Source organism: Thamnophis sirtalis, unplaced genomic scaffold, assembly GCF_051295495.1.
Source record: "Thamnophis sirtalis isolate CommonGarterSnake01/CBP01778 unplaced genomic scaffold, rThaSir2_p1.2 scaffold_2, whole genome shotgun sequence".
Classification (NCBI taxonomy): Eukaryota; Metazoa; Chordata; class Lepidosauria; order Squamata; family Natricidae; genus Thamnophis; species Thamnophis sirtalis.
This window is the reverse complement of record NW_028261382.1, coordinates 49,588,467-49,604,926: the sequence shown is the minus strand read 5'-3', so window position 1 is coordinate 49,604,926 and position 16,460 is coordinate 49,588,467. Positions and strand designations below refer to the sequence as shown.

At 50.7% G+C, this 16,460-nt stretch overlaps 1 protein-coding gene across 3 annotated transcripts in view; it reads right to left on the bottom strand.

Annotated features, from left to right (window-relative positions):
* Nucleotides 1-16,460, bottom strand: part of ATG2A (autophagy related 2A) — an 86,927-nt gene that overhangs the window by 39,422 nt on the left and 31,045 nt on the right. For 2 of the 3 annotated variants that reach the window (XM_087705393.1, XM_087705395.1), the window contains 11 exons: nucleotides 15,698-15,868; nucleotides 13,703-13,940; nucleotides 13,212-13,314; nucleotides 12,945-13,107; nucleotides 11,827-11,969; nucleotides 9,952-10,112; nucleotides 8,771-8,928; nucleotides 5,039-5,189; nucleotides 3,970-4,163; nucleotides 3,152-3,232; nucleotides 2,836-2,942 (listed from right to left, as the gene is read on the bottom strand). In XM_087705393.1, coding sequence (XP_087561519.1) covers nucleotides 2,836-2,942; nucleotides 3,152-3,232; nucleotides 3,970-4,163; nucleotides 5,039-5,189; nucleotides 8,771-8,928; nucleotides 9,952-10,112; nucleotides 11,827-11,969; nucleotides 12,945-13,107; nucleotides 13,212-13,314; nucleotides 13,703-13,940; nucleotides 15,698-15,868 — 1,670 coding nt within the window. The remainder of the gene's footprint in view (nucleotides 1-2,835; nucleotides 2,943-3,151; nucleotides 3,233-3,969; nucleotides 4,164-5,038; nucleotides 5,190-8,770; nucleotides 8,929-9,951; nucleotides 10,113-11,826; nucleotides 11,970-12,944; nucleotides 13,108-13,211; nucleotides 13,315-13,702; nucleotides 13,941-15,697; nucleotides 15,869-16,460) is intronic. The other variant, XM_087705394.1, reaches the window with a different exon arrangement.

Genomic DNA, 16,460 nt, shown 5'->3' with positions numbered 1-16,460 from the left:
AACCAAGGAGTCTACGAAATACCATGCAAAATCTGCCCAGCCGCAAACATTGGACAAGCTAATGGCGAGTAAATGCACACATTGCAGAACACAAGAACACAGTCAGAAAAGAAGAAAAAACTTCCTCCCTCTTCCAGCACCTTAAAGCAGTGTTTCTCAACCTTGACAACTTGAAGATGTCCGGACTTCAATTCCCAGAATTCCCCAATTCTGGGAATTGAAGTCCGGACATCTTCAAGTTGCCAAGGTTGAGAAACACTGCCTTAAAGCAACAGGACATGAAATTAATTTTGAAGGAACCAAATTAATCTCCAAACTGAACACTTCAACAAGAGAATAATTACGGAAGCTATCGAAATAGAGAGACACCCCCCACAACATGAATAAACGTGACGATACCTCCCGCCTACCAAACCTCTGGAAACCAGCCCTGAAAAACACACAAGTCCCAGCCACGAAAACGGGCACCTGACACAGAACAACACAGGACGCCCCCCACCAATCACCCTCACCAGACTCAAACTCAAACCCATCCCATAGACCCATAGATGAAATGCAATCACCACCCCAGAAGCCAAACCACGGCGGCATCACCAACTGCTGCACCCCTCTCTGACCCCCTCACAAAGCAAACTGACACACGCCATGAACACATGGCCAGACCGCAAACTCGGAGCCAAACCAAAGCCCCGGATGTTACATCACAGTCATCTGCTCAGGACATTACATCAGGAGGTTACAACGCAAAGACTCAGGATGTCATCACACAGCCCATTATCCAGGTCGTTACAACACAAAAGACTAATGGGCACACAGCTAGTACCTCAGCCACACAGGATGTTACGAAACCGGCGACTAATCTGCATACATCAACTCCATCAACTAATCAAGATGTAACAACACAGCCAACCAATCCGCTTACAGCAACAAAGCCAGCACTCCACACACCGCCTCCAGTATTTATAGAAAGATGGCAGCTCTGATCACGCTTTGCTCGCACAAGCACGAAGCCGAAGGCACCAGCCTAAAGATGGCGAGTGGGACCTTGTCGAATCGTTGCCAAGATACTGTCAATCTTACACGGGAAAAGACCCAAATACGTCATGATCTGAATACCTATACCCATGAAAATCTACGAAAACAAATATATATTTGTTTATATATTATATACAAATATATATATAATTTGTCTGGAACGGTATAGGGTTTCCTGCCTAGGCAGGGGGTGAAGACCTACACGGTCCCTTCCAACTCTGCAATAGTATTATTGTATTATTTTGTGTGTGTGTGTGTGTGTGTGTGTGTGTGTTTGTGTGTGTATAATTTCCTTCAGGGCGTTCTTATTGTTTTTGAGGTGCAGGAGGCAGCAAGTGTGGTCACCTCATGGCGGCTGCTGTGTTGCAATATTTTCAGGGAGGGATTATTTTCGGTGGAGGGGTTATTTTAGCGCATTCACTCAAAAGCCCGATTGGGCTTATTATCCGGGGAGGTCTTATTTTCATGGAAACAGGGTGGATCTATATAAATACACATACACGTTTAATCACCCATGTTTAATTCTAACATTTCATTGCTATTCATATTTTTATACATATTTAGTAGTACAGTCATTTTCCAATTCTTTATGTTTATTTATATTAAGATATTATCCTAATATCTATCACACTGCTAAAATAATTGTCCAACATGTATAATTCTAATATTAATAGGCATTATTGAAATATATTCATAAAAATATTATTTTAATCTATTTTTCCTTATCCGTCATCTCTTACCCACATCCGAATCTTTAATCTTATTTTCTTATTAGTTTTCCTCCCATATTTGTCCCTTAAGACTTTTACTCCATTTGACTATGCAATCTAACTGCAATGTTTCTTAACCTTGAGAACTTTTAAGAGGGGTGGACTTCAACTCCCAGAATTCCCCAGCCAGCTCTAATGGTGGAGAGGGGGGGGAAGTCATAGCACATCAATCTTGGGTGCAAGTCACCCCAAAACTCCAGCAGCTGGTTGAAGAGGCTGGAATGAAACCCAAGTAGAGGTTAGGATAACAGAGTTGGAAGGGACCTTGGAGGTCATCTAGTCCAACCCCCTGCTCGAGCAGGAAACCCTATATACCATTTCAGACAAATGGTTGTCCATTCTCTTCTTAAAAGCCTCCAGTGACGGAGCCTCTACAACTTTTGCAGACAAGCTATTCCACTGGTTAATTGTTCTCAATGCTAGAAAATTCCTTAGTTCTAGGTTGATCAGTTTCCATCTGCTGCTTCTTGTCCTATTTGGAGAATAGGCTGAGCCCCCTTCTTCCTTGTGGCAGCCGCTCAAATATTGGAACACTGATATTAATCAGGTCACCTTGAAGATATTCTAGTACAACCCCCTCCCCCCCTGCTCAACCAAGAGATGTGGGAGGGACAATACTTAGGACTCTCAAATATTGCTATCATGTCACCCCTAATTCAAGTGCAGGTCAGAATAACAGATTAACAGAGTTGGAAGGGACCTTAGAGGTCATCTAGGCCAACCCCCTGCTCAAGCAGGAGACCCTACACCATTTCTGACAGATGAGCAGTCCAGTCTCTTCTTGGAAGCCTCCAGGGATGAAGCTCCCACAACTTTTGAAAGCAACTTCTGTTCCACGGGTTGATTGTTCTCCCTGTCAGGAAATTCCCCCTTATTTCCAGTTTAAATCTCTGCCCCTGGTTGAACCTGGGTTTAGCATGTCGTGGGAACCCAACCAGAAAGTCCCAGCCTCTTTCCCCAGGCAGCTCAAGCAACCTCAAATTCAGACCTCCTCCTTCTCCCCCTCTCTTCGGATTTCCAACACCATTACCTGTAATCCACAGCACAGTTGAAGAGGTGGGTGTGCAAAACGGTGATGATGGCGGGGGGCACGAAGCCCAGGATGGGGTCATCCAGCACATCCAGGAAGTCGATCAACTGGCAGAAGGAGATGGGGCCGTGAGACTTGAACCCAGAGCCCCGGAGCCCTGCCCTGGCCCGCCGGATCTCCAGCACCCGGGAGTTAAGCTCAGCCCGGTCTAAGAGAGGATAGAGAAAGGGGCGGCTCCCAGGTGCTGCTCAGACCCTCCCCAGCTCCTCCTCTAACCAGAAAGCAGCCAACCTTCTTTGGGGGGATCCGTCCTCACCTGCGTGTACCAGCTCTGGTGGGCTAGAGCCATGCGGTGCCGTATGGTGGCACCCTCGAGGCGCAGCGTCACCAAGAACTCCTGTAACCCAGAAGGAAAATGTGAGTCACATGTAGGTTTTCTCCCCGTGTGTTTGGCCCTCCTTTGCCCGGGAGGAAGACAAGAAAAAAAAATCTGCCTCCCAGCAATTTGCCTCCTTGCAGCAAACAGCCCATTTCAGTTTCAACACAGCCTGATTAGCACAAGCAGCTGATTGTCGGGCTGATCAGCTGTTTGAGGCTGCAGGTATTGCCATTGCCCATTGCTGCCTCCGCATCCTGTTTTCGGCCTCCTCGCGCCCCATTTTCCACCAGTTCTACACGGTGGGGATCGGAATGGGTGGAAAACGGGGCGCGCAGAGACCGAAAACAAGATGCAGAGGCCGAAAACTGGGTGCGCAGAGGCAGCAATAGGCTGTGGCAATCCCTGCAGCCTGAAACAGCTGATCGTGGGGAGGCCCGACAATCAGTTGCTTGTGCTAATCATGGTGCTGTCATTGAAACCAGGTGGTCGCTGTTTGCTACAAGGAGGCAAATTGCCAAAGAGTGGGGGCCAGCGGGTGGGCGGGACTACATTTGGTGTATAAGATACATCCAAATTTTGACCCTCTTTAGGAGGGGTGGGAATGTGTCTTATATTGCAAAAAATAAAGTAATTACATTTGGTTGTTGTTTACCCACGATTAAAAGATTGTTCCTATCCTGTTTTGAAAAGGGATTTGTTTTACTCGTGAGTTAAGTGGCTTATCATTACTTCAGAAGGCTGGCTGAGACCAGTACCTTTATGTTCTTCTCCATATCCAGCTTGATCTGAATGGCCACGGACAACATCTTGAAGGGGCCGTCCTTCTTGGCCCCCAGAGGCCAGCTGATGGGCCCCTCTTGGGAGGCGTAGATGGTGGGGTGTAGCCCGTCAGGGGGCAGGAAATTGGGAATCTCCAGATGCTCAGCTGTAAGATAGTCCTCCACGACAGCTGGGGGAGAGAAAGCATCATGGATTAAGATAAGCTGCCATGGTCTTTGTCTCTTCCCAACCCCGTTTACTGTCTCCCCCTACTCCAAAAATTAGAAGAAGAAAAAGCAGCAAGGGTACAGTCGGACAAAAATGTCAGACGCGTTCCCCAAAACAAGAAATAGAGTCCCCGATTTATGGCAAAATTTGGAATCAGGGTTTCCATCTGTAAACACTGAGTTCACAAAGCGGAACTGCTTAATGATGGCAATCTCAGCAAACCTGATTGCTATTTTTAACAGTCATTAGGCGTGGGAACTTCCTGCTGTTTTTCTGGGGCCAAAATCAGTGGGGAAGCCAGTGGGAAGTCGGATACTGCCTGGGGATCTTTGGGGAATGAAGACTGCCCTTCTCAAATAGTTGCTCTACAGCAGAGTTCCCCAACCTGTCCGGGTTGGCGGCCCAGAGGAAGAGACGGGGGAAAAGAGGGAATGGTTTTGTGGGAGGAATAAGTGTATGTGTGTGGATAAGTGTATGTGTGTGCACATGCACCCGTTGCTTGCACAAGTGATGCTCCAAGCACCAACAATACTCACGAGACTGAGGCACCGATGCTCACGAGTGGGGCCTCAGAGTGTCCGTGACACTTGCACAAGTAGGGCCATGAGTTTTGGTGATGCTCACGCAAGTGAGACAACGAACATCTGTGACACATACGCGAGTGGAGCTGTGCACGCGTGCTCAGGCACACACACCAGCTGGTCTTTCACACGACCTACTTGTGAATGGGCTGCGGCTCACGAGTTGGGGACCCCTGTTCTACAGGACAATTCAACTGAGCCGGTTGCCTACACACACACACACACACACACACTGGCACTAGATGTGGATCCCAACCTTTGTGATAAAGTGCCACTTTCTCGGCCTCGATGCAGAAGTAGCCAATGTCCTCACGGCCTTTGTAGTGTGAGACGCTGAAGAGGCTCCCATTCTCCACATCCAGGACGAGTTCCCCGTGAGCGGCTTCCAGCTTCTTGCCTCCTTCGCCCTGCAGAGACGAGCAGAAGAACTGAGTCAGAGATGGACCTGCCAAAAGGTTAAGGCATTTTGGATAAAAATATGGTGGGTTATGCAAAATATCTTTAAAAGAAGGATAAAGTTTGCTCCTCAGTTATTCTTACTAGGTATATGTACTGACTTTACAGTGGTAGAGACTAACTTGATTCTGCATCTAATAACGGCAGCAAGACTGTTGGTGGCGCAATACTGGAAGAAGGAAGACTTGCCTACAATCCAAGAATGGACATTGAAAGTTACAAACTTAGCTGAGATGGCTAAAATATCGGCATATCTTAAAGATCATTCAAATGAGAGATATAAACGAGACTGGAAAAAATGGATTGACTATATAAAAAATAAATACAGGACCAAGAAATTCCAGTTAGCCTCTGCTTAAGATCAGAAATGATTTAAATTGTTTAAAGTTAGCTCAGCAAGAAGAAGCTAAGGTCAAGAATGTTATTAATTTCTTTATTTCTTTTTTCTCAATAGATTTTAGACTGTGTTTGTTAAAAATCCATACCGTGTACGGGTTCTGGGAAGTCGGGGGGGGGGGAGAGAGGGGGGAGGGGGGAGGGATATATATTAGGCTAGACAAGGGGGAAAAAAGAGATGGAGCTAGGCTGAGTGAAGGCAGTTGAGAAGCAGGAAGGGCCTAGGGCGGGGCTCTCAAACTCAAGGCTTGCATGCTCTGACCTGATGCAGTAAAAACCACACGCTTAGTCCAAAAAAACCTTCTTTTCATTTCAAAGGCTGTGAATTATGTTCATTCACAGTCCATAATGAGTCCCAAATAGTTTGTAAAGAGTCCGACAGAAGTCTGCCAAAGTCTTTCGGGATAAGGCTGATAAGCATCCACCTTTATCTTCCTTGAAATGCTGCCAAAGACTTAATTGGCAAATACATAGCTTGGCAGGGCCACAAAGAGCAAAGAGTCAAAACGGAGCTTCAGAAGGTAAACCAAAGAGCACGAATCAAGTTGCTCCTCCTTTATGTCCTATGGGAGGGGCTAATCACCTCCAAACCTTACTCCCGAGTCATCCCTTCTGTCGTAACTGTTCTTGCCTTCTGGCAGCTCTGCACATGCGAGCACTGGGAACAGGCTCCCCCTGTTCCTCTGTCTCGCTGGTGTCCGACTCTGGAGGCTCCGGAGGCAGCACATAACTTCCAGATGGCCCCTGGCCCCCTCTCTGCCTCCGACACAGAGGCCTCATCAGAGCCTTCCCCTGACTCCAAGACTGGTCCGTGTTCCTCCCCAACCACCTTGCTGTCCGACGCTACTGCCAGCTCTGCAGGCTGCCGGTGGACCACAAAACCGTGGGCCAGATCCGGGCTGCAGGATGCTTAGATCTGGCCCCCGGGGTCGACCTGGAAACAGCGAAGGAGCGGCCGTGGTGCCTCTGCCAATGAAAGCGGACCTCGAGTGTTTTCTCTGGCCAATGATTGCAGGAAGCCATTGCAACCAAAAACACAGCTCGGGAGCCCATTTTCACTAGCAAAACAACAGGTGCCCCCGCCAACGTTGAGCTGGCCATGCCCATCCTGGCCACGCCCCCAGTAAGCCCCTCCGAGATCAAACGCAACCCTGATGAAGCCCACAATGAAATTGAGTTTGACACCCCTGGCCTAGGGGATCTAAGGTATAAACACATCTACAGGTAGTCCTCGACTTACAACAGTTCGCTTAGTGACCATTCGAAGATACAACGGCAATGGAAAAAGTGAGCTGTGACCATTTTCCACACTTGCGACCGCTACAGAATCCCCACGGCCACGTGATTTACATTCGGCTGCTTAACAACGGACTTACATTTCTGACGGTTGTCATATCCTGGGGTCACCTGATCCCCTTTTGCGACCTTCCGACAAGCAAAGTCCAAGGGAAGGTCAGATTCACTTAACAACCGGGTCACTAACTTAACAATTGCAGTGATTCACTTAACAACGGTGGCAAGGAAGGTTGTAAAATGGGACAAAACTCACTTAACGAATGATTCCCTTAGCCACAGAAATTGTGAGTTCGATTGTAAATCGAGGACTAAATGCATTTCATATCATTTTGACAATGCACATGGCCGCCCATCTAACACACAAACTTGGTGGCGCTGATATGAATGGCCTCAGAACAAAGTGCAAGACCGAGGAAGGAAGACAAAGATCGGAGAGGGAGCATCTCTGTACAAATATGAAGCAGGATGGTGGGAAAGAAAGTGTTGTGTGGCCTGTTGGCCACCAGCCCCTCCAGGAGCCAAATCAGAGGAGGAAGAGGAGGCGTGGGAGGCAGGGTCAGCATCAAGGCAACCTGAGAGCTCTGAGGGGGAAGAGGGAGTGGACAGCTGGCAGAGAGAGAGACAGAAGCGGAGTCTGGGCTGTCTGTCAGCCCTCAGATGGAGAGTCAACAGCCCCCAGGTCTGGGGGTGGCTGATGAGGAAGAGGAGAAAAAGCTGGGTCCAGAGCCTGATGCACACAAGGCAGAGGAGAACAGAGGAAATCTATGGGCTGGTCCTTGGGACGGAAGAGCCACTGCTGCTAGCAAGCCCCACCCTAGCTCTGGGGATCAAAGGCAGGGGGCGGAGATGAATAGATGTGGCAGAGGAGAGGAGAGCAGAGGAAATCTATGGGCTGGTCCTTGAGAAGGAAGAGCCACTGCTGCTAGCAAGCCCCACCCTAGCTCTGGGGATCAAAGGCAGGGGGCGGAGATGAATAGATGTGGCAGAGGAGAGGAGAGCAGAGGAAATCTATGGGCCGGTCCTTGAGAAGGAAGAGCCACTGCTGCTAGCAAGCCCCACCCTAGCTCTGGGGATAAAAGACAGGGGGCAGAGATGAATAGATGTGGCAGAGGAGAGGAGAGCAGAGGAAATCTATGGGCCGGTCCTTGAGAAGGAAGAGCCACTGCTGCTAGCAAGCCCCACCCTAGCTCTGGGGATCAAAGGCAGGGGGAGGAGATGAATAGATGTGGCAGAGGAAAGGAGAGCAGAGGAAATCTATAGGCCGGTCCTTGAGAAGGAAGAGCCACTGCTGCTAGCAAGCCCCACCCTAGCTCTGGGGATCAAAGGCAGGGGGCGGAGATGAATAGATGGGGCAGAGGAGAGGAGAGCAGAGGAAATCTATGGGCCGGTCCTTGAGAAGGAAGAGCCACTGCTGCTAGCAAGCCCCACCCTAGCTCTGGGGATCAAAGGCAGGGGGCGGAGATGAATAGATGGGGCAGAGGAGAGAAGAGCAGAGGAAATCTATGGGCCGGTCCTTGAGAAGGAAGAGCCACTGCTGCTAGCAAGCCCCACCCTAGCTCTGGGGATCAAAGGCAGGGGGAGGAGATGAATAGATGGGGCAGACAACCATTCGTCTCCCCTGCTGGACGGACTTCTTAGCCTGCAGTGAAAGAGAAACTTTTTGCCGGGGCTGCTGACGCTCCTAATAAAGGAATCTTTTGAGTTCAGTTCAGAGAGTTGGTCATGTTTCAAGAGCTGGGTCAGAACAGAGTTTTTTTTTGGGGGGGGGGGAAATTGGCCCGGATCATTGCAAATGGTCCCCCCCAACACAACAGTGGGTGCAGCTAATGTCGTTTCTCACTTTGGCATCACTGAGCGCCGTGATGCGTCCCTGGCCCACCCGGAGCACGACAGAGATGCAGCTGAGAGGAAAGAGGTTCCTCGACTCCCCTCCTTTCTGCTGTCTGCCCGTCTCGTCCGCCGAGTAGAAGTGGGAGTCGTCATCCTCGGAGTCCGAATCTGCAAGAAGAAGCAACGGCGAAGGACCGGTTTCTATCCGGCATGGTATTGTGCAGACCTGGGGTGTGCACAGGTGTCACCTCTCCTGTATTGGTTGCCAATTTGTTTCCGGGTGCAATTTGGGGTGCTGGTTGCCCCATTTAAAGGCCTTCGTGGCTTGGGACTAGGTAATCTGAGGGAGAATCTCTTGCCGGTCACACTCACCCGACCCATCTGAGTGGGGAGGGCAGGGAATGTTGCAGGCCCCATCCCTTAAGGAGGTACATCTGGCGGGACCCAGAACAAGGGCCTTCTCGGGAGTGGCTCCCTCCCTCTGGAACAGCATCCCTCCCAAAAGGAGGCCCTCCCCCCACCCACTCTGATCCTTGTTCAGGAGGCCCCGAAGGCGTAGTTCTGTCAGGGGCCCTGGGGAACCCAGAGTGGGACGGAGTCCATTAAATGGCTGGTGTGAGTGTGTGTGTTGTCACAGGGTGTGTATGTGTGTGTGCATGTGTTGTTTTATTATTTTTTATTTCTTCTATATTGTGTTTTTATTATGTGTAAGCCGCCTAGAGTCGCTGTCAGCGAATAGGCGGCTAGGAAGGAAGGAAGGAAGGAAGGAAGGAAGGAAGGAAGGAAGGAAGGAAGGAAGGAAGGAAGGCAGAAAGAGAGAGAGAGGAAGGAAGGAAGGTCTTTAAAAGCTTGGTGATGGGCAGGGTGATTTTGGCAAAGGGGGGGATGAATTGCCTATAGAAGTTAGCAAATCCCAAACAAACAAACATCAATCCCAGGGGTGGGGAATGAGGGCCCCTTTATTACCTGTGGACTTCAACTCCCAGAATTCCTGAGCCAGCATGGAATTCTGGGAGTTGAAGTCCGCAGGTAATAAAGGGGCCCTCGTTCCCCACCCTTGTTCTATCCAATGATGGCTAACCCTGCAGGCCACAGCCAATCGGATAGCAAGCAGCCCTCCCCTCCCTCCTTCTCAGGAAGCCCCGCCCCCAAGGCTCTCCTTCTCCCCCTGACCCAAACATTGCTTCTCACCTAATTTAAAGGCTGACTTGCACATCTGGAAGCTCTCTGGCCAGTGGGCGGGTGGGGGCCCATCGGGGGCAAAGGGGGATGCGGATCCGGCCCCTCCTAGAGGATCGGTGGGGCTCGGGAGGGGGCTGAAGGGCTCCCACATTAGGAGGTCATTATTGATCCTGTGAAAAGAAGAGAGTGTGAACGCAAAAGCTCTAAAGGTTCCACATGCCTGCAGGGGAAAGTGACAAAGGGAGTCCTCGACTTACAACCATTCATTCAGTGACCCTTCCAAGTTGCAACAGCATTGGGGGGGGGGGGAACTGACTTCTGAGCTTTATTCACACTTACAACCATTAGAAAGAGTCCTCGACTTATAACAGTTCGTTTAGAGACCATTCAAAGTTACAACGGCCCTGAAAAAGTGACTTGTGATAGCTTTTCACACATGGCCGGTGCAGCACCCCTAGGGGCACAGGATCAACATTCAAACGTTTGGTAACTGGCTCATATTTATGACCGTTGTAGTCTCCTGGGAAAAAGGACACAGCACTAGGAAGAGACTCTATGGCGGGGGAAGCGGACTTCCTGTTGGTAAAAAAGGATGCACTGCTTGGAGGAGACTCTATGGCGGGGGAAGCGGACTTCCTGTTGGTAAAAGGGAAAAGGATGCACTGCTAGGAGGAGACTCTATGGCGGGGGAAGCGGACTTCCTGTTGGTAAAAGGGAAAAGGATGCACTGCTAGGAGGAGACTCTATGGTGGGGGAACTGGACTTCCTGTTGGTAAAAGGAAAAAGGATGCCCTGCTAGGAGGAGACTCTATGGCGGGGGAAGCGGACTTCCTGTTGGTAAAAAAGGATGCACTGCTAGGAGGAGACTCTATGGCGGGGGAAGCGGACTTCCTGTTGGTAAAAGGGAAAAGGATGCACTGCTAGGAGGAGAGTCTATGGCGGGGGAAGCGGACTTCCTGTTGGTAAAAGGGAAAAGGATGCACTGCTAGGAGGAGACTCTATGGTGGGGGAACTGGACTTCCTGTTGGTAAAAGGAAAAAGGATGCCCTGCTAGAAGGAGACTCTATGGCGGGGGAAGCGGACTTCCTGTTGGTAAAAGGGAAAAGGATGCACTGCTAGGAGGAGACTCTATGGCGGGGGAAGCAGATTTCCTGTTGGTAAAAGGAAAAAGGGTGCACTATTAGGAGGAGACTCTATGGCGGGCAAAGCGGACTTCCTGTTGTTAAAAGGAAAAAGGATGAGCTGCTAGGAGGAGACTCTATGGGGGGGGAAAAGGACTTCCTGTTGGTAAAAAAGGATGCACTGCTAGGAGGAGACTCTATGGCGGGGAAAGCGGACTTCCTGTTGGTAAAAGGAAAAAGGGTGCACTGCTAGGAGGAGACTCTATGGCAGGGGAAGCGGACTTCCTCTTGGTAAAAGGAAAAAGGGTGCACTATTAGGAGGAGACTATGGCGGGCAAAGCGGACTTCCTGTTGTTAAAAGGAAAAAGGATGAGCTGCTAGGAGGAGACTCTATGGTGGGGGAAAAGGACTTCATGGTGGGGGAAAAGGACTTCCTGTTGGTAAAAAAGGATGCACTGCTAGGAGGAGACTCTATGGCGGGGGAAGCGGACTTCCTGTTGGTAAAAGGAAAAAGGGTGCACTGCTAGGAGGAGACTCTACGTTGGGGGGAACCAGACTTCAGGTCAGCTCCAGAATTGAACGGGGGGCTTCCAGTTAGGAGCTTTGTGGCTCTTTGAGTGTTTAAGGTTGCCGACCCCTGGCCTAAGGGAATCCAACTGCCTGGAGGTGTAGCCCCCCACTCCCACCCCCAAGGACATCCCATATTTCTGTAGGAGAGAGCGATGTTGTCCCCACCCACTCCGTGTTCTTCGAGTGTTCTGACCTGTTGTAAATGCTCTCGTAGAACTTCTTGCTCGGCAAGAAGATGTGGACGGTGGGGAAGGTCAGCTCCAGAGTGTAGCGGGAGGCAGCCAGCGTCTGGCTCTGGAACTCGGCCATCTCCTCGGGGTCCCCGGGGATGACCATCTTTTGAGAGAAAGCGGAGAAGGTGATAGCCACAGAACATTTGCAGCTTAGGACTGGAACCGCGAGGTCCTGGGTGCTCCCTGAGCTTGACAGTTTTCTTGCAGATGTTTCATGACCCAGCTATGCAACATCATCAGTGGTAGAAGGCAGTAGGGTTTGCTCTTCGTTTATGTAGAGTGGCTTGTCCTTTCAGGGTTGGTATGTGTTGCTAAACAGCAGTGATGTTGTTGCTTTGTTGGGTAATGAAACGTCTGCGAGAAAACCACCAAGCTCAGAAAGACCCCACAGTCCTCTTCCTCCCCTCTGCAAATCTCACTCCCTTCTAGCACTGAGGATATTACTTAGTTGGGTAATGGAACGTCTGCGAGCCGAGGTGGCTCAGTGGTTAGGTTGCAGTACTGCAGGCCACTTCAGCTGACTGTTATCTGCAGTTCAGCGGTTCAAATCTCACCGGCTCAAGGTTGACTCAGCCTTCCATCCTTCCGAGGTGGGTAAAATGAGGACCCGGATTGTTGTTGGGGGCAATATGCTGACTCTGTAAACTGCTTAGAGAGGCCTGAAAGGCCTATGAAGCGGTATATAAGTCTAACTGCTATTGCGAGAAAACCACCAAGCTCAAAAAGACCCACAGTCCTTCTCTTCCTCCACTCTGCAAATCCCACAAACTTAAAAGCATGCTGGCTGGGGAATTCTGGGAGTGGAAGTCCTCGCACTTAAAAGCATGTTGGTTGAGGAATTCTGGGAGTTGAAGTCCTCGTACTTAAAAGCATGCCAGCTGGTGAATTTTGGGAATTAAAGCCCTTCCAGCCACCACAGTTAAGAAATTTGTTTGTATTGAATCATTTTTGCCATAGCCTTCTAAGCTTTCAGATTTGGTAACCCCCCCAAAATTTTGGCTTCCTTGCCCAGCATGCTGCCTCCTGCCCCCCTTCCCCCCCCCCACCAATGGATGGAGCAAACCAGCAAGTCTCTCACCTCCTCCGTCTCGTACATCGTCCGTTTGGAGGAGAAGGGCGAAGGCTCCGGCTGCTTCAGCTCACAGGGGCTTTCCACCGTCGACAGCTCTACTTCTTCAGCGGCTGCCAGCCCCAAATCCCAAGGGGCATCCGTGGGGGTTGGGGAGAAGGTCAAGATGAGCCTGCCAAGGAGAGGGAGGTGGAGAGCTGGATCCCCACTACCATTCCCTCCCCATGCTGCAGTTTCAGTTGCTGCAGGAATCTTCTCCGCTCGCGAGAAACTTACTTGGGAAGGAGGTACTTCTTCCCGACGCCTCGGGCCAGTAAATCAGGGGCTTTGCTCACCCGAAAACAAGGCACCGACAGCGTCTCGCCATCTTCATAAATGCCTGCATAGGAGAAGAACAGGCAGAGAGCCGGGGGCGGAGTTAAGCAAGTCATCAGCCTAGAATCAATACATTCTCACAAATATTGCAAGTCCAAACCAGTGGTGAAATTAAATTTCCCCCCTCACCTATTTGCCCCCAACAATCTGGGTCCTCAATTCACCCACCTTGGAAGGACGGAAGGCTGTGTCAACCTTGAGCCTGGTGAGATTCGAACTGCCAAATTGCAGGCAGTCGAAAGAAATAGCCTGCAGTACTGCACTCTAACCACTACGCCACCGCAGCTCATAGAGTCCCAAACGTCCTGGCCGCTGTACTAACTGTCCTTTGCCAATGTCTTCCTGGGGAAGGGCGACGTTTGGGAAGCAACCAAATCCCCCTCTTCACTCACCGTGCAAGTCAGTCAGGGCGACTTCTAACTTGGTGGGCCCCGTTGGCTCCAGATCCGTGCGCAGCTCGAGACCGGCCAGGTCCAGCCGCAAGCGCTCCCTGCGCACGGCCTTCTCGGCCCAGGCGCGCCTCTCAGCCCAGGCGCGGAGATCCGGGATGGGGAACTGGAGTAGCAGGGAAGCTTTAGGGACGGCCAGCTGCACGTTGGCCTGCCATTGGGCAGCCGGGGGGAAACCTGGCTGGCACCAGCAAGGGGAAGAGAAGGAGAAAACAACCTCAGAAGGAGAAAAGTGTGTTTTTTCCTGGCAAGACCTGTGTATCAGGTCTATTTCAAGCAATTTAGCTCATCAACTAGCCATATCCGTTCTGGGATTCGCACCCAGGCTATTGACATATTAGATAGACGTATTAACCTCTAAGCCACAGGCTCTCCTAACTTTGTCGGCTATACCATGGGGGAGATTAAGTTGTGTTTTATTTTCTGGTGGGACCGGTCTATCACGGTAACCTGGTGTATTCAAATATGGGATTGAGCAAACTGCTTCCGGTTTTGCGTTTCAGCCCCAATTCATGAGCCTTCACAGGCAAAAAAATGTTTAGTCGCGAAAGAGGAGGAGGAGGAAATGACTTAATTCAACAAAAAAATAGTTTGTCACTAAAGCAACTGTCTGCAAAGGCTCATGAATTGAGGCTGAAACGCAAAAGCAGAAGCAGTTTGCTCAATCCCATATTTGAATACACCAGGTTGCCCTGATAGATCGGTCCCACCAGGAAAAAAAAACACTTACTCTCTCCCCTGGTACAGCTGACAAAGGCAGGAGAGCCTGTGGCTTAGAGGTTAATACATCTACCTAATACAGTGATGGCGAACATGCATGCAAGTGCGCCGGAAACCCGAAAACCAGCTGGCCAGCGTGCGCATGCCTGTTTTTTTTACTGGTTTTAGGGCTGTTTTTCAGGCTGTTTTCACGCCGTTTTCAGGCTGTTCTTCGGGCCATTTATTGGGCCATTTTCAAGCGATTTTTTGTTTTTCCGCCAGTGCCAAAAACGGCCTAAAAACGGCTTGCAAAAGGGCCAGAAACGGCCTGAAAATGGCCAGGAAAACAGCCTGTTTTAGGGGCATTTTTGGCTGTTTTCATGCCGTTTTCCGGCACTCCAACAGCTGGCGAAGGCACGCGTGCCCACAGAGAGGGCTCTGCGTGCCACCTCTGGCACCCGTGCCATAGGTTCACAGTTGTGGCCCAGCAGGAGCCATTGGAGTTGCAAACAGACTCCGACAGCGAGGGGCCTTATGAGTCGGCTCTAGAAGATGTGGAGGACCCTGGACAGGGTTCCGACTTCGAGCAGGGCGCAGAAAAGCTTGTTGGCCAACAGGAGGCGCCTGAGGCATGGAGCAGCGGTGAGAGTCAAAGGGAGTGTGCTCGTGACATCAGGCCTTGGAGTAGTGACGAGGAGACAAGGGAGGTGGTCCTGGATGCCCTGCAACGCTGGGCAGATTGATGGAGAAAACAGCTACGCAGATACAAAATATAATTGGACCCAGTTGGTTGTAATTAGGATCCTCTCAAGATTGTATTTAAGGAGGGACTCGGGGAGGAGTCTTATTTGCAGGATTCAACTTCATTCTTAACGCTGGAAAAGCTGTTATCTGTCTATGTCGAAGTCTGAGTTGCTGCCAAGGTTCTTATCTCTTTGTTTATGCTTGGGCTTTCAGCCACCAAAGTTTATATTTCCTGCTAATAAAGTGCTGTAGAATTCCAGCTAAGCTTGTCTCGGCATTCGTTACTGGACGGAGGAGGGGGTCAGAACAGTTCACCATCACAGACCTAATATGTAAATAGCCTGAGTTCGAATCCCAGAAAAGGCATGGCTAGCTAACAAGAGCTAAATCTATACTAGTCCCCCTTTATTTCTTTGTTGGTAAAATATAAAATGCAACTCAGAAGGAGAAGGAGCCGCCCACTCAAGCCAGCCAGCTACTTCCCCTCCGCCTTACCACGGGTTCTTCGGGAGGGTAGCCCCCTGGCCGGGATGGCGCCACGGTGGGCTGCAAGAGGGAGCAGAGGCGATCCAGCGTACCCAGGTCCACTTCAGCCAGGAACTCAGCCAGTTCTACCGCCAGGTCCATCGTCAACTTGGATGAGGCACCTTTGGCCAAGCCGCTCTTCTAGGAGGGCATAAAACAAGGGTGTCAAACTCAAGGCCCGAGGATCCAGCCTGAGGAGTGCTTAAGATCTGACCCATGGGGTCACCCTGGAAACAACAGACCAGCCCATGGTGCCTCTGCCAGTGAAAACGGAGCTGGCGAGGGCTGTGGGCGGCGCTTGTGAGCTCCGTTTTTGCTGGCAGAGGGCTGCAGGAGGCTGTCACAGCCTAAACCGGAGCTCGGGAGCCCATTTTAGCTGGCAGAGCGCTCGGGTCACCACAGGCGCCCCCAACATGAGTGACATCAAGCTGGCCATACCCCCCTCGCCCCCAGGGCCAAACACAACCTGGATGCGGCCCTCAATGGCGTAAAAGGTCAGGCTGGAGCAGATCTCTCAACCTTGGGAACTTGAGAAACAGGTGGACTTCAACTCCCAGAATTCCCCAGCCAGCCAGTGAAGAACCGCACGATCAAGCAAGGAATGGGCGAATTGGAGGGTCAGGCGAGGCCAGTCAGCCCGACAGTGGGTTTTTCTTCACACACTGCCTTCTCTGCGATTGCAAACTTTGCGTTTTGTGAACTGGGAGGGTGTGTGTGTTTGTACAAACCCACG